Raw genomic sequence first — 24,208 nt, 5'->3', positions numbered from 1 at the left:
TTTCTAGTCGAGTAATTTAGGAGTATGTAATTATAACCTTTCCAGAGTAAACTTTTTCATATTTGTTTCATAGATTTATTAGTGTTAAGAAACCTGCAAACCAATCAGTCAACCAACCAAAAACAATACAGAGTAGATTCGCAAAAAATTCAATTGAAATAAAAAATAAATCACATAACCTATGTATACAAATATATTTAACAAGAATAACATCCATAACAGCGAATATCAATAATATCAATGTTAGCTATCAGTCAACAATTTGAGAGTTGCTTCAAGGGGAAGTTTATTTTTAACGACTGCTTCGTTGATAAATATTGGCTCTCTTCGTATTAACTCATTATCATCTAAAATATTGAACAATTATGTTAGTTTGACAATTTCCTTCTAAATCATTTTAATGGTTAATTCGGGTTAGGTTAGATTAAATCAGAATATTCCAGCATTTATTAGTCTTCCCAAAGGGACTCAAAATACAATGTTAATGTTGATAATAAGGTGAAATGGGGGTGTAACTGTACAACTGGTCTGTTTGAGGAGATACGCTATAAATGGGAGGGCGGATGTGTCACTTTAAAAAACAACACAAAGTGATTTACCCTCTTTTTTGCTGATTTCCTTTACGTTGCTTTCAAAGAAGATTGGATTACCACCCCTACCTCCTTTTTAAACAATATTTTTCATATGCAACCAATAAAACAAGACAAACCATTTTAAAATTCTATCTTCATAAAGTTTAATATTGTTTGTATTTTATTTGAATCTTTACTGAATATTACAATGTTTAATATATTCTAATTGACCCCAAAGAAAAAGGGTACAAACAGGGGCGTCCAAGCTTTTTATTTTGGGAGGGGTAAATTTTAAATGGGGGGGGTAATCGCCCCATTACCCCCCCCTTGGACGCCTATGGGTACAAAATTCAACCATAAATTACCTGTGATATCATCCTGTGGGGGTACAATTGTAATTTTGGTTGTACTCGTGGCAGAAATTCCTGTCACACTTTCAGCATCTTTGTAGCCCATCCCATGCGATTTCTTGGTGTGTGTGTTGAGGTTGTCCAACCTAAAGCATAACAGATTATACACCTAATGAATTAAGGAATGAGAGAAAAAAAAATGGAAGATAAATGCATGTAAGCCACAGTGAAATCGTCATATAACAACTTTAAAATTCAGCTGGATATCTAAACATATTCATAAACATAGAATCCATCTTTTCGGACTTTTTTTTTGCAAATAAGCGGGTTTAAACGTGAGACTTTTGCGCGACTAAGGCGCGGCTGCTGAGCCCTGATATTTAACCCTAACAATCAAGAGACAAAATATAAATTCATATTTAGATTTTTGGATAGCTGATATTTATCTATCTCTCGTTGACTTATCCCTTTTGTTTACAGCAACTTTAAGAACCAATGCAATTTAAAGCTCTTCTGATAAATGGTAAAGTGTTAGGGATCAAAAGTGATAAGACAATGACCTATAAATATAATACCCAATATGTGGCATAATCTTATCCAATTACCCCTTCTGTAGATTACAATTAGTGGTTAAAACGTTTGGACACTCAACTAAATGAACCAACCAATCCAAATTCAATAAAGTCCTCAAAGTTGTTAAGCCAGCGAATAAGTAAACCTTGAAGACTTGCGTAAGAAACAACCTATTGTCCCCTCCCTCTCTGGAATAGTGTGCATTCATTTCCGTTATGTGAGGATAACTATATAGTGAAGATAATTGAGCAGTTTTATCGATCTTAAGTAACATACCTGGCGCATCTATAAGCACAGATAGGACAGCTGTAAGGTTTCTCTCCAGTATGAACTCGGATGTGTTGGTCAAATTTTCTCTTGATGTTGAACTTTTTATCACATAGTTGGCAGTGGTGCAGAAATTTTCCCGCGTGTTTGTCCTCGCATATTCGTCTTTCATGTCTATATCTGAAAATAGAAACAAGCTTTATATCAAACCTTTTAGAACTTAACGCTATTTTAACCGATCTTTGTTGTGTAATGTACTATCCAATGATCTTTGCTTAAATTATTGGTTACAATTTAATTCAGATAAAACTACAGAAAACAAGGATGATAACATCCATAAAAGCGAAGCTCTGAAACGGTAAAAAACAAACGAGCATTAACACTTGAAGAGTGTCAGAACTAAATAAGCAGAATATAAGTGTTATACGTCAAGTCAAGTTTTAGGAATTAACATGAAATTTTTGAAATCGAGAGCACACTTCTAACATGTTAAATTAACAAAAGGATTTAACCCTTCCGGACGGACCGACCCTATTGTAGAGAAGCTCCGCTATTAAAAACCAGTTTTATTGTTTCACTTACTTGTAATCTTTTCCACAAACAGTGCAAATAAAGGCTCTGGCATTCTTGTGAACACAGCTAATGTGGTCTGCTAACGAGTTCTAAAAATAGTAATTTATCTTTTTAAATCGCATTGATTTTAAAAATCCTTTTGTAAAAGTAACAGATCTGTGTCTGTCTATCTGTGTGGACCAAAAGATCTCGCCAACTGCTGAAACGATATGATTCTTCTTTACTGTGTAGATCTTATATGTTTTATTACAATCATTTACGTGAAGGATTTAAAATAATGAATGTCTCAGTAAAATAATGAATGTTATTATCGTCTAAAATTTCAACACACTACCTTTGTATTAAATTCCTTGTTGCAGTCCGGTTCTTTGCATTGAAACCTTTTCTTTTCATGAAATATTCTTATGTGTTGATTCAGACCACCCATAGTTTTGTAAATTTGTCCGCATAATTCACATGTATTCTGTAACAGATACTTTGTAAAGCTATAGTTTAATAATCAAAATACGTGAATATATTGACATTGGAAAATTTGTCGTCAATTTAGCTTTCCAAAATGGAGCTCGTTTATTGGCCAGTTTGTTCATCCAGTAGGAGTGGAGGGGATGGGGTAAAGGGGGTTGATGGGGATATCGTTATTTTAGCCAGTTGCAAGTATTACTTTATAATAGTCCATAAAAATTTGGTGCATCATCCAAGTAATAATATATCGATTAGGTATTGTATGGAGAACATTTTAAGAACTAAGCTTCTTAGTATAATCATCCTAAAATGCTCCAGAGAAATGTTTAGCCCAGTGAAGTATGTACTACTCTATATGTGATTTTTTAATGTTGTTAAATAGTGCCCAATAGTTTCATCATTGGAATATTAATAGACGAATCAATTCTTTAAGTCCTCATGCCTGACAATAGTCTTAGCTTGTTTACTAGCATGAATGTGGTTTAACAATTTCAATTATAAAAGTATCTGTTCCTGAGCGGTAGGTCTTGACCTGCAGATCTCCATATGTTCCAGCAACAGACCTACACCTGGATATATCTCCCTACATTCACCACATCTGAAAATTATGGTTTTTTAAAAGTGTTTCATCACTTTTACCTATGCTATTTTCATCTTCTAATTAAATCATCGAACCCAGAAAGAGAGAGGGGAAAATGGGCTGTTTAAAACTCTAGTCTTCAAAGTTTTATAATAACGTTTTCTTATTCGTTGGCTTAACAACTTTGGGGATTTTAGTAAATTTGATTGGTTGATTGTTAATTAAGTTGAATGTTCGAACGTTTCAACCAATAATCTTAATCAGCAAAAGGGGTAATTTTGTGTATCATCATTGGGGAATGGGGATGTATATCAATTTATTGGCCATTGTCTTATCCCTTTAGATCCCTGCTTTGGATAATGTTAAAATAAAGATCTATGTATTTAAGAAAAGGAAATTTATATTGCAAATTGCAATCAACCTTGCGACAATCAGAAATAATCACTTATTTCTACCTGTTAATTATATTTTACTATTGTTGAACTCCTAGTTCCTAATTCGAACAAATATTTGGATGTAAAACTTTACCTTATAGGGGTGCTAATGTCATCTGCATGACTTTTTCTTAGATGAGATTTCATATTTTTGCCCAGGTACACTCGGAAACGAATTTCACATTCAGTTGAGATGGGACAACTATAAAAAAAAATTACTAGTGTTATAAATATAAGGAACAATAATAAACTTATGCAAGATTACATGGATAGGCCAATATAGTAAGTAAAAGGATGTCTCTGTTTGTACCGAAAGATTAGAAAAAAATTACCCTCTACAATTTTTAAATTTTTTATTTTGAAACTACAATTTAAATTGACTCTAAAATGCCTCTAAGTGCGCAAGTTAAAAACATTTAAATTTACATATTTCTCTCGTACATTAAGTTATGCCTTAGGTTGCAATTAACATATTTTAAAAAGGTTATTTTTAGAACTAAAAATGTATTACCTTAAAGGACCATCATGACTATTCTGAATATGTTTCTCAAATTTGGCAGGATCTGAGTAACTTTTATCGCATTGGCTACATTTTATTTTCTCATTGGTTGGATTGCTAACTTTTACATCTTTCTTGTTGTATTCTCGTTTCTTTTTAATCAGTCTTTTACCGGATTTTTGTGCTTCTGACTTCTAAACATTAAATATAATGTTTTCACAATATTTCACCCCAAACAAAGTCTATAAGTATCAAAATAAAATAGTTAGAAATTATTATAAATGGAAGTTTTCTTTATGTCCTCACATTAAAATTTTCCTTCCAAAACTATTATTTTCTATTATTATGTATGGCGTTTAAATAAATTTCCTTTGGTGGGCTTTTTCATCCCAAAAAAAACTTTTTTTCCGAGGTACAACTTTTGTCAATTAAAAAAATTTTTCTTGATGATATTGCGCAATGATAAACTGTATTTGTTATCATCAAATTACATGATAAAATCAACTGTTGCTGACTGGTAAATACGTTTGAAGCAAAGCTTTTCCACAAATTATTATATCCAATATTTGATGTACCTTCAAATTTGGTTCATAGTCAATATCTCCGTCAGCGGCTAAAAAATCTTCTATACCAGTTGGTTCGATAAAGTCATCTAAAAGAATTAAATATTTCAAGTAGAGTGATTACTCTAGAGAGATAATGTCTAATGTGAAATTTTGCAGGAGGATGGCAGAATTTTAAAGACTTGTCATTGGATAAATTAAACTGAAATTTTCTAGCTTTCTAGAAATTATATACTCGAAAAATTGTTTTGTCAGCTGGAGGAGTTCCTTTGTCAGATTTACGAAAAAATGATTCACACTATGCTTCTTCTCTTATAATTCTATTATATTTCATTAACAATAGTTGGACATGGATTATCTGTGTGATACTAAAGATAAAATGGTGTCAATATAAAAGTTATATCTATGGGTTGGGTATTAAAAGCAAAATGCACTACTTTACCAAAAAATTTTCCCCTTTTCATTCTTCTAAAGAAAACTAAGGACAATTAATCACTACCTAACCTTGGATCTAAAGGGATAAGACGATGACCGATATATTGCTGTACATCCCAATGATGATACACAAAATTATCCCTTCTGTAGATTACAATTAGTGTATGAAACGTTTGGACACTAATCTTGATGAAACAACCAACCAAAAAGCAATAAAAGTCAAATTTGTTAAGCCAAAGAATAAAACGTTATAATAAACTTTAAGGACTAGTCTAACAAACAGCTCAACTTCCGCCCCTTCCTCAACCCCCATTCATTGCAAGATACCAATGTGACTCTGATAAATATAAATAAAAGCTCCAATTACCTATCATTATTTTAAAATCCTACACACACCTGTATTTTCATCACCAATAACTTCATTAAGTTCATGTTTAAAGGCACTTTCAGTATGTTGTATTTCTTGATCCAAGAAATCACTGTGTTGGTTATGACTTAAGTTGGCACAGGCAAGACATAGCTGACTTGAGGAATCTACAACAACAAAAATAGTAACAAAATAATTAAATACAGACAATGGATTTATTATCTGAATCTAAAACCAGATTATCATGTACTTTCATAAAGTAAAACTTGTAGCTGGTTAAAATAACGATCCATCCCATCTACTCCATTTACCCCATCCCCTCTCCTTCTACTATATGAACGAACTGACCAATGACTTAGTAATGTCCATGTAAGCAACCTAATTTGACGAAAATTTTTCCCCTGTCATACTATCCACCTATATTCTACATCAATTGGAAAGACTAATTGATTGAAATTTGATATGTACTTAGTGTAGATGATATTTATTTAAATCTTTAAATGCCACTTTTGTTTTGTGCTAAATACCCAAACTATGTTATCTCAATTCTGTATTGGGTAATTTTGACAAAGATGAAAGATTTTATCCTATTTCAATTAAACTTTTGAGTTAAATCAAAAATTAATAATTCCTCGGCAGAGCAATGCATGAAAAGGGACACACTAACATTAAAATTATAGAACAACACCGCTACATATAAGTAAAGTTATGAAACCTGTAGTTATTTGATTTTGTACAATTCTATCACAGTTTCTGCTTCTATAAATAGTTGAATCTCCATATCTTTCTATTAATAACTTATTTATGTCCTTTTCTCCAAGATTTTCTTCTCGAATTCCTAAACATAAGCAGTTTTATTTATAAAATTAAGAAAACAAGTATAATTAAGATTAACAAGATGAGGTATTTAAAAAAATCAAAGTTAGAGCATTTTTAATGACCTTCTTTATCTATTTTTAAATGCATTTAGTGCGGCCATTACAAAAATAAAATAGGTTAAATAAAGATTCCAATCGGTTAAGTGGATGGCGAGATCTTGACGGAAAAACAACCTACAAAGTTACAACATTATAATATTAATAGTTTCTTAGCCTCTAGCCTCAAGTGCAGTGCAGTGGGGGAGTTGGAAAGGTAAGAAAATAGCCTAAAACCCCCCAAAGACATCTATAATCGTTCCCTGGTAAGTAAGCGCATTTCGGACCAACAATTTTCAGGATATTTACCTTCAGACAAAAATATCTAACTAATTTCTATTATAGGATAGATACAGACCGACCTACTAATATAATGATATGAATTGAAGAGTGGCTTCAATACAAAAATTAGAATAAAAATACCTGTACAAAAGTATAGATCAGAATTAAGGTATCTGTAGATTAGAAAACAAATATTTTCAGCGCTGCCCATTATATCGTTGCTATTCCTTAAAAACAACATGAATGACAAAATACACAAAAGCGAAGCTTTACAGATCTGACAGTCAGACAACCGATCCTTAATAGCAAGACTGAGATGAAGCTGCCTAGGTCAACCAGATCAACACTAGCACAGCTGAGATCCAGTTACAGTGTCTATTTGAACAGTTACAAGGCCCGCATCGACAGAACTGTAACAGTTCCCACACCACAACTCATCTGTTTAACTGTCCAAATAAACCAACGAACCTTACAGTCAGAGACCTCTGGAAAAATCCTGTTGCTACGGCCAGATTCCTAGACCTGGCAACAGCTGATGATGAATCTACATGAGAAGGACACGGGCTAAATGAATGAATGAATCCTTAATAATTAAAGAGTATCGGAATTATTGAGAAGTCTAAACAAAGTAAAACCAATCCTAAAATTATTTAAATAAAAATGCTTTTATGGACATACTTAAAGTTTAGACTTGATTGTAGAGATGTTGTTACATTTGAGACTTTGCTTGCTGACTTTAAACTTTGTGTCCCTCCTTTTGAAAAAAAATTATAAATTATTATAAATACAAGCTTCCTTGAAAAGTATGCAAAAAAATTCTTCACGAGACATACATCCTACTATTTTCAACTTCAGATAAGGAAATATAAATAATCACTTACCATGAATTAATAAGCTGTTCATTGTAAGCATAAGACTCTAGATTAAAACCTCCCTGAATTAAAACATGCATTACAAGGGGGTGGGAAAGGGTTAATGCAACCATCTCGTTATCAGTGAGCAAATGGCACTTAGAATTCGAATTTCGATCTAAACTTTTGCATGAGTAATCCTTGGTAGGTCTATTTTCCCTCATTCGAACAAAAAGTTGGAAAAGTAACGGCTGGCGGCTCAGCCGTTTAGCCGCTTTTTGCCTATTTTCAGGGTAAATTCATCATCAATTACGTAGGAATCAACTTTTTAAAACATATTTTTGGTTTAGGTACCTATTCATGTTAAATGATAGCAATAACCATTTTAAAAACTTCTAGTACCAACAGCTACCGTCTAGAACCGTTTGATAGCGTTTTGGAGTGGAAAAGAGTATTATGTGGAGATAGGTTTGGTGACTAATTTGCAATATAGATATCCAAAAATGGCAAAACGGCTGAGCCGCCAGCCGTTAGCCGTTACTTTTCCAACTTTTTGTTCGATTTAGGGAATATAGACCTACCAAGGATTACTCATGCAAAATTTCAGATGGAAATTCGAATTCTAAGGTAATAACAGAATGAGCCATTACACACATAGATGCAGAGGCGAATTATACTATCCACACCTTTCCGCAAGAATCCGCAAAGTGTGGCGATAAAATTAAGGCCTATATTTCATGTTTTCATTTACAGTTAAATCCTTCTTTCCCCTTCTTCAGAGATATTTAATTTAAAAAAAAAAATTAAAATCCTTATCATTAAAATCACTAAGACGACTTTCAATTTTTAGGATTAATATATTGCCTATCAAAAATATATTAAATTGAAATACGATTATTGACAATTAATTAGATTATCTTTCAAAATGAAAAAAATTCTAAACCTATTTTTTATATCCCTGAAAATTTTACCTTTGTTAATTTGAAATAAATAATTGTCTGCTAATATGTTCATAACATTCACATAAATAACTCCCAGTGGTAAAAAAATAATATTAATTTGTTGTAATTTATAAAAGATTTTTATTGTAATAGCGTTCGTATTTGATTTTATAAGATATAATCATTTATAAAAAAGTGTTATTAGGCAATTAGCATTGGAGTTTTTTTATTACAGTCATAGCAGTGCCGCATTATTTTGCGGTAACCAAGACGAAATTTAAATTATCTCCCGCAAACATGTATTCAATTTGCAAATGAAAAAAAAGGCCCAGATGCAGTAGTCAGAAAGGATAGTTAAAATTATCTAGGTTAAATGTTAAAATTTTTATAAATGGGGGGGGGGGAGTTCTAACACTTTTACGTAAACAGTGATTATAGGCTTTGTCTTTGGAGTGAGGGGATAAATTATTTTACAAAAAAGTTTCCTTTTGGGATGTAGTTTTCCTATTCAAAAAAATTAGGATTTGCCTCCAGGTCCAGGTACTGCAGGCCTCCAGGTGGATTCTGGACAGGTAAAAAAAGTTCAAGTCAGAACAAAACTTATTTAACAAAAGTTGCTACTTTATGGGTTTGAACTTATTTGAAGAAAATTTTGAAATCATGCTCCAGGTTCAGGTACTGCAGGCCTCTAGGTGGATCCTGGACAGGTAAAAACTGAAAATTTTTACTTTTAAAGTCAGAATAAAACTTATTTAACAAAAGTTGCTACTTTATGGGCAGCATGAACTAATTTGAAGAAAGTTTTTAAATCAGGCTCCATGTACAGGTACTGCAAGCCTCCAGGTGGACCCTGGACAGTTAAAAACTGAAAATTTTCACTATTTAAGTTAGAAAAAAACTTTTTTAACAAAAGTTGCTACTTTATGGATGGTATGAACTAACTTGAAGAAAATCTTGTAATCAGGATCCATGTTCAGTTACTGCAGGCCTCCAGGTGGATCCTGGACAGTAAAAAACTAAAAAAATTTTACTATTTAAGTTAGAACAAACCTTATTTTAAAACCTGCTACTTTTTAGCTAGTTTACCTTATAAGCTTAAGATCTCGGTAACCACTGAACGGATCGTATTCTTCTCTTCAGGGTATACACCTGTATAGGTCCTGTGGTGGTTTTAGGTTATTTTCTTTTGGCGTGGGACACCCCCAACCCCCCCAAAAATAAAAAAAAATTCCCCCTCCACCTGGAGGCCTGCGGTACCTGAACATTAAGCCTAATTTCAAAATTTTCTTCAAGTTAGTTCATACCATCTATAAAGTAGCAACTTTTGTTAAAAAAGTTTTTTTCTAACTTAAATAGTGAAAATTTTCAGTTTTGCAGTACCTGTACATGGAGCCTGATTTAAAAAACTTTCTTTAAATTAGTTCATACTGCCCATAAAGTATCAACTTTTGTTAAATAAGTTTTATTCTGACTTCAAAATTAAAATTTTTCAGTTTTTCCTGTCCAGGATCCACCTGGAGCCCTGCAGTACCTGAAACTGGTTTAAATTTTTTTTTCAAATCAGTTCATACTATCCATAAAGTAAGTTAAACTAAAAAATTTTACTATTTAAGTTAGAACAAACCTTATTTTAAAACCTGCTACTTTTTAGCTAGTTTACCTTATAAGCTTAAGATCTTGGTAACCACTGAACCGATCGTATTCTTCTCTTCAGGGTATACACCTGTATAGGTCCTGTGGTGGTTTTAGGTTATTTTCTTTTGGCGTGGGACACCCCCAACCCCCCCAAAAATAAAAAAAATTCCCCCTCATTTTTTTTGAAATGTAGAGCCAGTGCCTCAATTTTTTTTTTGATGATGCAAATGATGAAGATAATGATCCACCCCATGTACTACATTTTTTTAAATTACTTCTTGGGGCAAAGCCCCTAGAGGCTAGGGGCAAAGCTGCCAGTAAATTAAATAGTAGAAATTTTAGTTTTTAACTGTCCAGGATCCACCTGGAGGCCTGCGGTACCTGAACATTAAGCCTAATTTCAAAATTTTCTTCAAGTTAGTTCATACCATCTATAAAGTAGCAACTTTTGTTAAAAAAGTTTTTTTCTAACTTAAATAGTGAAAATTTTCAGTTTTGCAGTACCTGTACATGGAGCCTGATTTAAAAAACTTTCTTTAAATTAGTTCATACTGCCCATAAAGTATCAACTTTTGTTAAATAAGTTTTATTCTGACTTCAAAATTAAAAATTTTCAGTTTTTACCTGTCCAGGATCCACCTGGAGCCCTGCAGTACCTGAAACTGGTTTAAATTTTTTTTTCAAATCAGTTCATACTATCCATAAATTAAGTTAAATAAGTTTTTTTCTAATTTGAATTTTTTTTACCTGTCTAAAATCAACCTGGAGGCTAGCAGTATCTAAACCTGGAGGCCAAATAAATTATTTTTTTTTAAATAGGAAAACTACATCCCAAAAGGAAATTTTTTGTGAAATAATCTCTCCTCTCACTCTAAAGACAAAGCTTATAATCACTGTTTACGCAAAAGTGTCAGAACTCCCCCCCCCCCTCTTAACACTAATTGAAAGGCCATAATTTATTGAATTAAAATGTGATTATCTTCCTATTATATAAAGTAGTAAGCGTTTTTTGTCTGTCCCGAAGGATCTCGCGAACCGCTGAATCGATATTGTTATCCTTTACAGTGAAGCTTCTTATAGGTTCTGGGAAGGTTTTAAACTATTTTTGGAGAGGGTGTCTTCACCCCACTCCCCCCCAAAAAATATTTTTTTATTCTTTTGAAACTCAAATTTAATATGGGATGAGGTAGACTTTTCCCCCTCCTAAATTAAGTGCTCCTAGAGGCTTCTAGGGGCGTAACCGCTAGTATTATTTAAAGTAGTAAGCTTTTTTTGTCTGTAGCGAAGGATCTTGCTAATCGCTGACCCGATATGGTTCTTCTTTACATTGAAGCTTCCTATAGGTCCTGAGGTGGTTTTAGGCTATTCTATTTTATAGATAAAGTCTGGGTATGGTGTAAGGCTATTTTCTGCCCTTATTTATCCTTTAGAATAGAGTTTCTAGATGCTAGGGGCGCAGCTGCTTGTATATATCAAAGCGCGAAGCTTTTTTATCATTATTAAAAGCGAGTTTTTCTATAATTAGGGTTGGTCAGTCTGTTCGTCCGGAACGGATAGCTCATTTCGTTAATTATGGCATGTTAAAGTTGTCCTATCAATTTGAAACTTCATATGTTGATTCCTTTCATAGTAAGGTACAATTCAGAAAGCGTAGCAACACTATATTCAATACCAGAATGTCTGTATGTCCATTTTAAACATGTCGTTTTTTACTTTTTTAACAACAAATTTGTATGTGATGTTATTATCCGATTGATCTGATTTTTGGAATACTGATTCCTAGGACAACAAAGTACAATTCCATAAGTGAAGCATCTCTATAATCACCTACTAAAAATGTATGTATGTCCTTAAATATTATCCTGTATTTCAGCAGTTTTTAACAAATTTACTTACAATTTTTTCGTCTTTTATAAATTGATTAATGAGTTCTGACAATCTACAGGTGTTAAACTTCGTTTTTAAACTGTGTCAGAGCTTCGATTTTATGGATTATGTCATTCTTGTTTTTTAATGTCTATTTTTGGGGCGTCCAAATAATTACTGTTTGGAGGGAACAGGGGGCATAACTTCATTTTTCACACAATTGAAATGAGAGTGCGATCTAAATTTATGATCCTAGTATGTTAATGCACTTTTTAAACTTAATCTTGTTAATATAAATATAGTTTTTAATTGAAATTAACAGGGTTTAGAAGCTGCGGGTAAGCCTCAGTGAAATCGTCATATTATAACTTTAGAATTAAGCTGGATATCTAAACATGTTTCTTAACAGCCATTCTCCTTATTAAAATCTTTATTTTCCACACCTGCGGAATTTGAGGCTTGTGTGCGGCTGTCGATCCCTTGAAATTACTATTATTCTTAGCCCCACATAAGAAAACTGTATATTCTATGATAACAGCTGATTTAGTAAACAAATCTTCCTTTTAATGAAAAATTATCTATTTTTGCAAAAATCGTGTTATAAATTTTTTTTTAAAGTTAGACAGCTTAAAAAATAAAAATAAATTATATTTATTTTACACCTTTTTTTATTTTGCTGCCTTAATAATGAAATATTTAATATATTTGAATCGGCTTAATGCAATTTTTTTTCTTTTTTTTATGATTATTCAATACGTATGAAAAAGTAACATTTAAAAATCTCGCCACAAGAAGATTTAACAAACAAAATATTGATTTTGAGTACAATTTGATTTTTAAGTTTTAGAAAAACTATAGAAATATTCAAAGTTAAGTGTTTGTTTACATTTTGAAAAAATTATTTTGCCCTGTTCTATTTAATTAGAACTTTTCAAAAAAACTTCATTTAATAAAAGATTAATATATTTTAATGTTTTTTAAAACATATTACTTTAGATTGGTTAAAAGTTTATTTTTCTATGTGATTTAGGGGTTGCAATTTTTTTGCAAATTACGTTTTTTGGCTTTTCATTCAAATAAGTTGCACAATTCTGGTTTTTACTGTATAAATTTATTAAATGACTTCAGAAAAACATATTGTAATCCTTACATTTACTTTTTTTTCTAACAATCTATTTTTTAGGAGACTTTTTATATCGCTGACAAAAATGGCATTATTCTGCAAAAAAAATATTTTTTTTTGCAAATTTAAAGATATGAAAGTATTTAATAAATGGTTAACTTTAATTTTCGTTTTAGCAAAATGGATTATTGTTTCTTATAAGATGAAAATAAGGTATCGCAAATATTTGTTGCAATTTTAATGCGATTTTATTGCAAATAGGAAGACATAGGATTTTAGTTTTAACAGATTATGATTCTGGACCCAAAATTACATAGGACTGAAGTTTTCGTTTGTTGATTGCTGAAAGTTAAAGTTTCTTGCTCTAGAATCGCTATGTGTACAGAAATAAACTATAAAATACATCTATTTGTTAGCAATCAACTTCTCATTTATTTAAATCATATTGATTTTTATCTAACATTATGCTGTACCCCCTTACCCACTTTAATACCCCGTGCTAAATTGTCAAAAAAAAGCTTGACAATTGAAAATTTTAGACCTATCCTTATAATAAAGTAACAGGATGTTTGTGTGTCTGTGTGTTTGTGTGTTTGTATGTTTGTACCGAAGGATCTCGCTAACCGCTGAACCGATCGGGTTCTCCTTAACAGGGTAGCTTCTCATAGGTCCCGGGAAGGTTTATAACTATTTTCTTGGGGGGTGGGACACCCCCAACCCCCCCCAAAAAATGAAAAATCACCCCCCCAAAAATAAATTTTTTTTTAAAATTTTTTTTAACTAAAATTAAAAATGAGGAGGGGGGCACCCCCTCCAAAAAAAAAATTCGCCCCCCCCCCAAAATTTTTTTTTACTTTTTCTTTTAAAATCTAAAATAGGAAATTGAATTATTAAATTAGACTCTCTCCTCCTCAAGTGCCCCTAGAGGCCTCTAGGGGCGTAGCCGCTATCTATAATACAAAGTAGAACGATGTCTGTCTGTCCGTCTGTCCGTCCGTCTGTCTGTCTGTCCCTTAAGATCTCGGTAACCACTGAACCGATCGGATTCTACTCTTCAGGGTATCTACCTATTGGTCCTGTGGTGGTTTTAAGCTATTTTCTCGGGGGGTGGGACACCCCCAACCCCCCCAAAAACCAAAAAATCCCCCCCCATTTTTTTTTTTTTTTTTTTTTTTTTTTTTTTGAAGGAGTTTCCATGGTCCTTTATGGTCTCTCGCAATAATTTTTTTTTATCACCTCTTGGGCAAAGCCCCTAGAGGCTAGGGGCGAAGCCGCTAGTAGTTTATATTTTACTAGACATAAAGAAGTATAATAAAACAAATGGTTACAATATTTTTGTCCTTATAAAAGGTAAGGCATGTTTTCCTGAAGCCCAAGCTGTGTGTCCAACCTTAGGACCAAAAAAAGTTCAGGTGAATAAGCCAGCAGTGGCTGCCAGCTGGTGCCTGGGCGTCCTATTCGTTGCAGCTCCTGGGCCCGTGGCTTGTAGAATTTGATCCCTAAGTTCAATACTTCAATGTAGATTTTTTTATTTCTAATTTCCTCTTGTCAAGTATAGATTCACAATTTTAAATGTTCGTTAGCGTATCTCAACTTCTACTTGGGATAGATGGTAATTCCTTTTCTGTCAGTCAGTTACTATACCTGGTGTACACCTTGTGAGTTGTGACATAGGCTATAGGAATCTCTTGTGAAGATTTCGCTAAGCATTGCAATAAACTTAGCATCTCCTCTAAACCTCATATTGTAAGTCTGTATCTAAGTTTATAATAATTTGTCTTGTTTCTACTAATATATTGACAAACCTATCCAATTATACCTATAATTGGGTTGGTTTTAGGTTAATTTAATACTCTTCCCCATTCCTTCGCATTAAGAGCATCTAAATTAGATACTAAGTGCAATGTCAGTATGTATTTTTTTGTGAAGAAAATCATTTGAGTATTGATGCCTGGACTGCCATCAGGATGGTAGACATGTTCCAGCCGGATTTCTGGATCTAACCTGTACAGAGTACTATACTTAAAAGCATGCAATTTATTATTTAATGAAAATCAGGTATCTAAAAGAGATAGAAAATGGACGATAAATTAATACCTATACGTTTCCATTTAAACTTAAAAAACAAAATTATCCCTTCTGTAGATTCTGACTATTAATTAAAAAGTTTGGATACTACTTATTTAAAACCAAATAATCACAATTCAAGTAAAGGACCCAAAGTATTAATCCAACGATGTTAGGCACCTTTTGTCATCTTAGAGTTGAAACTTTAAAAATCAAGTGTTTTAAGTTCTAGTGCCTTGTTAGGTTATCTGTTGAAAAGTCAATATTGCTTGTACAAGTATCTTCATCAGTTAATATAAAATCCGCCATTTTTAAAAAATTTTAGTATTATTTCATTATTTTCTGAAATTAAATATCATTGTAAATAGGTAATTTAAGCAGTTCCATAAAAATATGTTCAATCAGTATTTTAATAAATATTTAGGATCTTCGGCTTGAGTAAGGTAAAGGAAGGTACATAATTCTAAACTTTAAGTTTTAAAAAAATTATATTTGTTAGTAATTTAATTAAAATTTTAATTTTGTGACTAAGCTTTTAAATGAGAGAAAAGATGTTTTTTAACTAGTATAATGTTTGTATTGTATTTTTTATTCGATATTATTTTGGTGTATTTTCTGAATATGAATAGTTGGGCTATGTTGGTTATCAGGCATAAATGTTAAAAATCTTTGCGCAGCTCCAGGTATTGATTGATGCGCCTGCACGAGGTTCGAGTCCAGGCTGCTGCTCACATCTATATTAGTTACACTAACTATGCTTTCATCTATTTCATCTTGAGCAATGTTAAGTAGTTCATTTGATTCAGCAATTGATATGTTTGATGGTAATTCATTGGAGGAAATATCTCCTAATTGAACTGGGGAATAAATTTGTGTTGTCAGCCCGTTACAATCCTGATTATAATAACAACAAAATTTTATTCTAACAATAGATTTATTATTACTTGGATCTTACTCCAGATTTTCATGTTCTATATTAAAGTGAACTGTGTAGTTGGCTAAAATAACAATCTCCCCCATCCCCTCCACTCCTGTAAGTAAACTCTGTAGCGGGCTAAAATAACGATCTCCCCCCATCCCTCTCATTTACCCAATCTCCTCCCCTCTTACCGGTTAAACGGCCCGACAAATAAATGCGAGGGTATATTTGCAACCTAAATTGACGACAATTTTTCTCCTATCATTATATCCAAGTTTATTCTACATCCATTATTCTAAAAAAAAACAATAATATTTGTTTAATGTTTCTATTGAAGGTCTCACAAGAAAGGACAGGGCAGCAAGTATTAGTACAATGAATGCTTTTAAAAAAAGTAGGATGATATGCAAAGTCATTATCTCATTCCAAAATAGTTAAATCCCACAATTTCTTACGAAAATTACGGCTCCAGCTCCGGCTCCAGCAAAATATGGCGGCTCCACGGCTCCCGGCTCCGCAACACTGCTTACAGAGATACTCCGCATCCAAAAATGTAATATTTTGTTGTCCCTGTTGGTGAGATCTTGTATGAACCTGTTTCACATTTGCGTCCTCCAGCAGTCTAGCACTCACACCAGTCTGTTTTTCAGCCTCGTGGACACTCAACCCATGACATTTCTTTGTGTGAATATTTAGATTGTCCATACGAGAACATCTGTAGCTACATAACGGACACAGAAATGGTTTTTCACCTGTAGTTTTTTTTATACATCAACCACAAAAAATAACAACAAAGAAAGTTAGATTATGAATAATATGCACTTATCCTAACAAGGCTTATTTTTTGTCTGTTTTCTATTATTGTCGCCAATAAAGAAAATAAACAAAACTATTTTTAGCAAAAACCATTTACCTGTCCCTTAATCCTTAATTAAACAGATTTATTTCTGCCAATTTTTCAATGTTTCAATAATTGGATTACAATGCTATCATTAGGGCTGCATTTAAAGTACAACTATAAATAATGATATTGATTAAGAACAAACTTTTCGTAATATTAGGCACATTTCTCTATTTCTTTATGGTCAAAACCTGTATGTGTGCGCATGTGTTGTTGAAATCGACGTTTACAGTTGAATTTCTTTTCACATAAGTGACAAGGATGAAGAAATTTTCCAATATGAGAAATTTCACATAATCTGCTTTTCTGTCTATTTCTGAAAAAAAAACATAAACTGAATTAATTTTAATGGTTAGGTGTTCAAAATAAAGAAAAAGTAAGGGTCATTTTTTATACCTGTCTAAAGGCCAAAGGGACTAAGTCGATTAAATCAAACTAATAAATATACATACATAGTACATACCCTTCAAGCTCATTTTAACCTGCCATTAATAGGATAATTCTAAACATATAATATATTATCAAGGAAAGATTAATATATTGGCCATAGTTCAATCCCTGTATTATTATATCATGACTAATCTCTGACCTGTGCGCCTTTCCACAGCCAGGACAAATAAACTGGTTTGTGTTGGAATGTACGGAATTCAAGTGGTCTTGAAGGGAACTCTAAAATAAATTATATTCTGATTACACTATTTTATATAACCAAGCAAATTAAATCTACAGAAAGCGTAGCAACAAAAATGTGAAGGTTTTGTAAGGCTATCATGTCAAATGACATTAACCTTACACCAAATTGCATATAAATATGAATATCATTCAACAGAGTTTGTTATTATTAAAACATAGTAAAAAATGTCCATTTTGAATTAAGCTCTTCAAGTCGTAAGATCACAAATTAAATCTTTTTTTAACATTTATAACTATTTTAGACCTAAACATGGGTGTATATTCTACACAAGATTTATTTTTTTTCCCCCGGCTACAATTTTTTTTATTCCCCCCCCCCCCCCCCCTAGTTTTTTCTCACCAAGTAGGGGGGGAAATGGTAATATATTTAAAGAACTCTATATTTTATTTATTTAATCCCTCCTATCGCACATTTTTTTAGTTTTTTTTTCACCAAGGAGGGGGGGGGGGAATGGAAAAAATGTTACCAGTTTTCTTAATTTTTACATTTTTTCCCTCCATCCACTTATTTTTTATTCCCCCCCTCCCCCCTGAGCAGGGGATCCCATGTAGAATATACACCCCTGGACCTAAACTAAAACAGTAAACGAATCATTCTAAATTGAGTAGAAAATTACCTTTGATTTAAATATTTTTGCGCATTCTAAATAATGGCAAACTATAGGTTCTGGATTCAAAAGTCTTGTTCCTTTGCATCTGTGCATCTATGAAAAAAAGATGTATAAAGATGTAGAAGTAAAGTTAAACTTTTTTAAAACTTGAGGAAAATTGATTAATCTGATTTCACATTTGGCTAATTGTAGAATCAGTGAAGTCTTCAAATCAGCATTCAGTCAATTCTGAAGTTAACGGTTTTTTTTTGATAATATGTTAAGTTGTTAACCCTCTAAAGCAAAATACATTGTTCAGGAGAAGAAATTAAGCCATTAAATTTTCTTTTATATTCAATTTATAATTTTGGGATGATACAGACTTTATTTGAGCCCAGCCGAATACCAGTAAATAGGACAATGAAAAAACTGGACTTACTTCAAAATATCGATGAGATGAATAAGATTTTTGGCAAGTTTCACAGGTTAATTGATCTTTTTCGTTCTTTTCTAAGTTGATGTTTTTCTTTTTTGATTTCTTTGGTATAGGATTGTTTTGTAAAGGATCGTCTAGGGGGAAATCCTAAATATAAAAATATATCTTGAAATTAGCAGTTTTATCAAGTAGCATGATATCTTTTCTTTTCTAACTATTTCCTAAAAAAACGTTGCACAATTGTTAGAATACTATTGTAAATTGTAAATCACCTGTATCAATGAATTTTCATGTTCCTCTAGTTTAACGACAGGATGAAGTAATGAGGTACAGTCATAACAGAGGTCTGTCTCCAGCTTATTCTTTATGCCTAGTATTTGTTTTTATCAGGATTTTTAACATTTTTATTTAGTGTTTTGTAGATTGTAGTACCCACTCTTGCATGGAAAATCAGAAGAGCAGTAAAAAAATTCTTAAAATGTGTAATTTTTAAGTATAGTGAAGTTCATTAAAGTAAGGTATATTACCTACAATAACGTCTTCATAATAAAACTTGCTTTAAAAAAAAACTAAAAAATATGATCCAAACAGGACATGAATAAATGAATAAAATAACCAACCTGTATTTGATTTCACACATTGAATTAATCTTTGGCAATCTCTACTTCTGTAAATTATTTTATTGCTGTAACTTTCTACTAGAATCTTGCTTACGTCTGGCACTAACATTGTTTCTATATGGATACCTAAAATTATATCTTTTAATAATTCAATTCAAACTTAATTAAAAATTGCAATACTCATATAAAATTAACAGGATATCTGTCTATCTAGCTAACCAAAGGATCTCGCTATCCGCTAAACCCAAATGGTTCTTCTTCATAATGTAGCTCAACATTGATCCAGGGGACGTTTACAACAATTTTAAAAGGGTACGACCAACCACCCCAAGATAAATCGCGCATGCTGTACCGCAAACATTTTCGTTTACTTTTTCTTTTCAAACTAAAATCCTAATTAGTTTTGGGGGAATCGAAGAAAATCACGACTCCCCCAAAACGTTACAGTCGGACATTTCGAATTATAGAGAAGCTTAGTTACTAAAAATTTATATGTCATGCTTTACAGAAATACTTTTCCCACTCTCCTGTTTGTAATATATATAATTTACCTTGACAAAGCTTTTGTTCTGAACTTAAATCTTGAATTATTCCTTCTACAATGTTTTGCCAATTTGTCTGGTCAATGTCATTTGATGATTCTATTCTAAAAATGCAATAAATACATATATGGCACTAATAAAAGAACACTGTTCTCTGTTTTTCTTAAAACTGGTAAAGATTTGAATAAAAAATTCAAAACAAGGCTAAGAAATTTCAACATAAACATACCTATATTATTTCAAACTAAAGATATTAAAATTACCTCGAATTAATAATTTGTTCATTGTAGGAATAAGTATGTATTTGAAGATTATTTTCTTTAACACAAATTGTTATAAACTTTTCTGGTAAAAACTGTATAAAACTTCCAGTCTTTCTTGATCCGACTCGATGAATTTTCAATATTTCTTGTGCACAGTTATCCAAGTTTTCAACCATTAATCCATTATTTCTACATTCTTTTTCAAGATTGGAAAGCATATTTATCATTTTGTTATATCTAAAACATAACAAAAAACATTAAAATCACAGATTAATTATGATGTAAAAATTTATCATCATTTGAGAGATTTTATAATACAAACGGTTACAAACAAATCATAGAAGACAATAAAGAAAAATTATCTAAGTATGTATAATCAAGTAAAAAGGCTTTAATAACCTCCCCTGCTATAGCCCCTTCCACCACCCCCACCGCTCCAGCCAGCGCCCTGGACACGCCCACCTCCTCCTCTACCCCCACCACGCCCCCCTCCACCTCTTCCACCGCTATATGAGTCACGTCCACCCCCACCCCCTCCTTGGTAACCACCTCCATTTCCATAATTGTCTCTACCCCCACCACCACCATAATTGTCTCTACCTCCCCCTCCTTGATAACCCCTATCCCCTCCCCCTCCTTGATAACCTCTATCCCCTCCACCCCCTTGATATCCTCCCCTTCCTCCACCACCACCTTGATAACCCCCTCCTCCTCCTCTACCACCCCCACCTCCCTGGTGACCTCCACCACCCCTTCCTCCTTGATAACCTCCCCTACCACCGCCTCCCTGGTCAGGTTTTCTTTGGGTCCAGCTGGGCATTTCCGGGGGCGGAGCCTGCATGGTATCAGTCCTGCCACCACGGTCAGGAACAGCCCCAATCAATACCTGTCAAAATAAAAAGTAATATTATATGACATTTGTTTTAATGATAAATGTTAGGGAAAAGAAAATACTCGTTAACATGGCTGGCCATTCATATTTTAAAACGGTAAACTATTTTATATTTCTAAATATAAATGGAAGCTAAATCAACTGCAAATAACTATGAACCTGATAAGCGAAATATTGTCATTTCTGTTTAATATTCTACCTTATTAAGGCTGGTCTGAGTATGAGCTCTTGACTTCTTGCTGCTAACTTTCTCAACAATAAGAGCATCCTCCCTTGCAGCCAGTAGGTCAGGCAGACCAACACTTGGCTTGTCCTTCATGCCAGATCTTATCTTGCTGAAAGTTTCGGCGATCTCCCCTACTCTAAAATTATTTGGGAAGTGTTTGAAGTATTTCTCATAAAATATTGAAAACATAGTTTTATAATTTAAATTAAATAACAAGAACAAAATAATAACTAAAGTTTGAGAAGTCTATACTCAATTATTTCTTTTTATAATATCATATCAATTACCTTCCTTTCATTCGATCAGACCAAGTAAAAGACTGAATGGTTGCATCCAATCTAAATAAAAATAAATAATACTTATTTACCATTACAAAAGTACTATAATTCCATTTAGCCTGTGTATTATTACAACATAGAAAGCATAAAAAAATGTTTGAATGTTCAATTCTATACTTCAGTAAAAAAGGATAGGTAAGCGTTTCGCGTGTGTAAGTTTAAGGGGAGAATTTTGTAATGCAAGATATAAAGACTTATGTGGTTTAGTTTCTTTGTCATTTTAATTTTATTTAGGTAAATAACACAAGTCTTAACTTTCTTTAAAAATCCATTGAATTAAACAAGTTATTTTACCTAGTAAGTAACATTTTTCTACGAATGGTGTATTCAGAATTCAGAGCAGATTCTACGGCTTCTAACTCATTCCACTAAAAATATTCTTTCATATATATGTATATATGTATTTTGAAAATGAACTAAAAAACTATAAAAAATAACATTAGGTGATAATTCTTTGCTTAAAAATAATAAAAAGTACCTACCTAACTAAATTCTAAAATTAATTTTATGGATAAAAATTCCTACCTGTTTAGCAGAAAGTTGTTTGGTAAAAATAGGTTTGTTCAGTAGTTCTTTGGGTGCGCGAGATTGTACTTCTTTGACCTTTCCTTGCACCTATTTTCAAGATGTTAACATTAGTTAAGAAAAAATACAAATATTCGACCAAAATTTGCACACATTTTATATTTTACTCGAAACAACAAAAATCCTCTTTCCAACCTTATCAAATAGCTGAAGTGGTGTGATGTTATCAGGAGGCTTAGGGAAACCAAGAGCAAGCAACATTGCTTTCAAGGAACGGGCTGTTGGGGATTCCTAGAAAAATATCAATTTTAAATAAAATCCAATATCAATTTTATTGAGATAACATGCAATATTTCATACATATTAACTTATATCCTTATATGTTGTATACTGTTTGCAATAATCCTCTCTTGGAATTAGTTCAAACTAAAAGTCATAAGGAAAAAGAATAAAAAAAGTAAAGATTTAATGTATTTTTTTAAAATCTAATTTAACTTACCTCAACTTTGATGTGCAAGGAATCCCTGGGCTTGTTGACACCCGTCATTTGACTCGCCATCAACTCAGATATTAAGTAGTTCAACAACATCAAGCGAGATTTTCTAGCAAATAAATTAATCAATGAAGGATTGATGTTTTGTTTAAATATGTTGTATATACCAACTTAATTAGGTTTTGGAGAAAGGAACCTGAAAATACTCACTGTGATGAGAATCTAGTCGAAATATCATCCTCAATTAAAGTTGAGTAAGGACATCCAAGCTCTCGAAGAAAGGAGGACAATTCCATTTTCCAGCCCTGAAAAAAATCCTATTTCATGTTTGTTCTTTGCAATTATATAATACAGTCTATCTGTAAAGGACATTTCAAAATCTTTGTGACATATTTTTATTAACATATTCTATAAAATAATATGGTGTCCCTATCAACTCTAACCTGAGGATCATCGCCCTTCTTGAAGGCACCAACCCCCTCCTCAAGTTTCTCAATGTCCTTGATTTGTTGGGCTAGGTAGAAAACAAGGTCTATGAACTCTTGACTCTCAAGTCCCTTGCTAACACATCCAGGGACATCTCCGATCTAAAAGAATCAAACTAAAATTGTATACCCATTTGTCTTTAAATAATTTTTTTTCAACGAGAAAACTCATTCAGCCTACTACACAGACAGCTTACCCGCGGAAATTAAAAATGAAAATATAAGATTAATTAAAACCAGTCTTGTAATATTTATATCAATACTCTTAAAAATTTGTCTGTAATACAATACTATACCTATATAATTTTTCAGTAAGGCTGAGAACCGGTTCTAATCCAGTGGATATTAATATAGGTTGGTTACGAATTAAACCAACTGGAAAATACTAGCTTAATTTAGTTTATATCAGGCCGAATTTATGTTGGTTCCTGCCTCTACCTTGGTATATCCAATGTCTTCAAGAGAGTCTTGTAGCTCCTCCAACAACAGCTGTTCCTCGTCTCCCATTTTCACTTGAAAAAAAATATAAATGGTCAAAGTTTATAGGATATTTTTGTATTAGGTAATATTCAATATATGATCGAATATCTGTCTGACCGATATAACACAAATACGGGAAATGGCCGGATTTGCTAATCCACATTAATCTTCAGAGCTGTATGACCGATTTGTCCCTAAGACGGTTAATGACCGGGATCCCCCACGATGACCGGAATGCATTTGTGCTAAATATGTGTGTGTGTGTGCTGAAAAACAATAACAAACAATGCCGCGTCAAATTATACAGCTAAAACAAATACGACATTTCGCTTCACGGATTTTCTTTTGAATTAAAAATTTGACCAATCACAGGCGAGATTGGAAATAGCATCGACCAATCACGGCTTGGAATAGGAAAGTATAAAGCTGCCCTAAAACAGAGATGCCGTAT

General features: G+C 32.5%; 3 protein-coding genes across 3 annotated transcripts; all 3 read right to left on the bottom strand.

Annotated features, from left to right (window-relative positions):
* Positions 1–175: 175 nt before the first annotated feature.
* On the bottom strand, positions 176–15,715 carry LOC145314299 (uncharacterized). The gene is made up of 16 exons (XM_080154158.1): positions 15,590–15,715; positions 15,239–15,291; positions 14,658–14,786; positions 7,753–7,810; positions 7,013–7,098; positions 6,391–6,513; positions 5,705–5,842; positions 4,886–4,962; positions 4,323–4,504; positions 3,906–4,013; positions 3,314–3,395; positions 2,670–2,801; positions 2,345–2,424; positions 1,772–1,942; positions 938–1,068; positions 176–347 (listed from the first exon to the last, which is right to left on the bottom strand). Exons 1-16 carry the CDS (start codon positions 15,661–15,663, stop codon positions 244–246), a joined length of 1,728 nt encoding a protein of 575 aa, XP_080010284.1. The 5' UTR covers positions 15,664–15,715; the 3' UTR covers positions 176–243.
* On the bottom strand, positions 15,693–20,545 carry LOC145314300 (uncharacterized). Its single transcript, XM_080154159.1, has 10 exons — positions 20,319–20,545; positions 20,065–20,159; positions 19,514–19,639; positions 19,166–19,263; positions 18,897–19,040; positions 18,485–18,571; positions 17,764–17,843; positions 17,366–17,490; positions 16,847–17,025; positions 15,693–16,251 (listed from the first exon to the last, which is right to left on the bottom strand). Exons 1-10 carry the CDS (start codon positions 20,543–20,545, stop codon positions 15,943–15,945), a joined length of 1,470 nt encoding a protein of 489 aa, XP_080010285.1. The 3' UTR covers positions 15,693–15,942.
* On the bottom strand, positions 20,545–23,789 carry LOC145314301 (protein FAM98A). Its single transcript, XM_080154160.1, has 10 exons — positions 23,716–23,789; positions 23,236–23,379; positions 23,003–23,097; positions 22,799–22,901; positions 22,495–22,590; positions 22,300–22,389; positions 22,069–22,142; positions 21,724–21,774; positions 21,410–21,572; positions 20,545–21,204 (listed from the first exon to the last, which is right to left on the bottom strand). Exons 1-10 carry the CDS (start codon positions 23,782–23,784, stop codon positions 20,710–20,712), a joined length of 1,380 nt encoding a protein of 459 aa, XP_080010286.1. The 5' UTR covers positions 23,785–23,789; the 3' UTR covers positions 20,545–20,709.
* Positions 23,790–24,208: the final 419 nt, after the last annotated feature.

Source organism: Acartia tonsa, chromosome 3 (genome assembly GCF_053477335.1).
Source record: "Acartia tonsa isolate MP-2025a chromosome 3, ASM5347733v1, whole genome shotgun sequence".
NCBI classification, from domain to species: domain Eukaryota; kingdom Metazoa; phylum Arthropoda; class Copepoda; order Calanoida; family Acartiidae; genus Acartia; species Acartia tonsa.
This window is presented reverse-complemented; position numbering and strand designations above follow the sequence as displayed.

Excerpts from the sequence above, each read along its gene's own strand:
- LOC145314299 (XM_080154158.1), bottom strand. The coding sequence starts at position 15,663 with ATGGCGGATTTTATATTAACTGATGAAGATACTTGTACAAGCAATATT. Across the intron at positions 6,514-7,012 it reads TGATCTATACTTTTGTACAG|GAATTCGAGAAGAAAATCTT; the intron begins GTATTTTTATTC and ends GCTTATGTTTAG. Across the intron at positions 1,069-1,771 it reads TGTGCTTATAGATGCGCCAG|GTTGGACAACCTCAACACAC; the intron begins GTATGTTACTTA and ends GTTATGCTTTAG.
- LOC145314300 (XM_080154159.1), bottom strand. The coding sequence starts at position 20,545 with ATGATAAATATGCTTTCCAATCTTGAAAAAGAATGTAGAAATAATGGA. Across the intron at positions 19,041-19,165 it reads ATGAAAATTCATTGATACAG|GATTTCCCCCTAGACGATCC; the intron begins GTGATTTACAAT and ends TTTTATATTTAG. Across the intron at positions 17,491-17,763 it reads GGCTGTGGAAAGGCGCACAG|AAATAGACAGAAAAGCAGAT; the intron begins GTCAGAGATTAG and ends TTTTTTTTTCAG.
- LOC145314301 (XM_080154160.1), bottom strand. The coding sequence starts at position 23,784 with ATGGGAGACGAGGAACAGCTGTTGTTGGAGGAGCTACAAGACTCTCTT. Across the intron at positions 23,380-23,715 it reads AAGACATTGGATATACCAAG|ATCGGAGATGTCCCTGGATG; the intron begins GTAGAGGCAGGA and ends TGATTCTTTTAG. Across the intron at positions 22,591-22,798 it reads CCTTGCACATCAAAGTTGAG|GAATCCCCAACAGCCCGTTC; the intron begins GTAAGTTAAATT and ends ATATTTTTCTAG.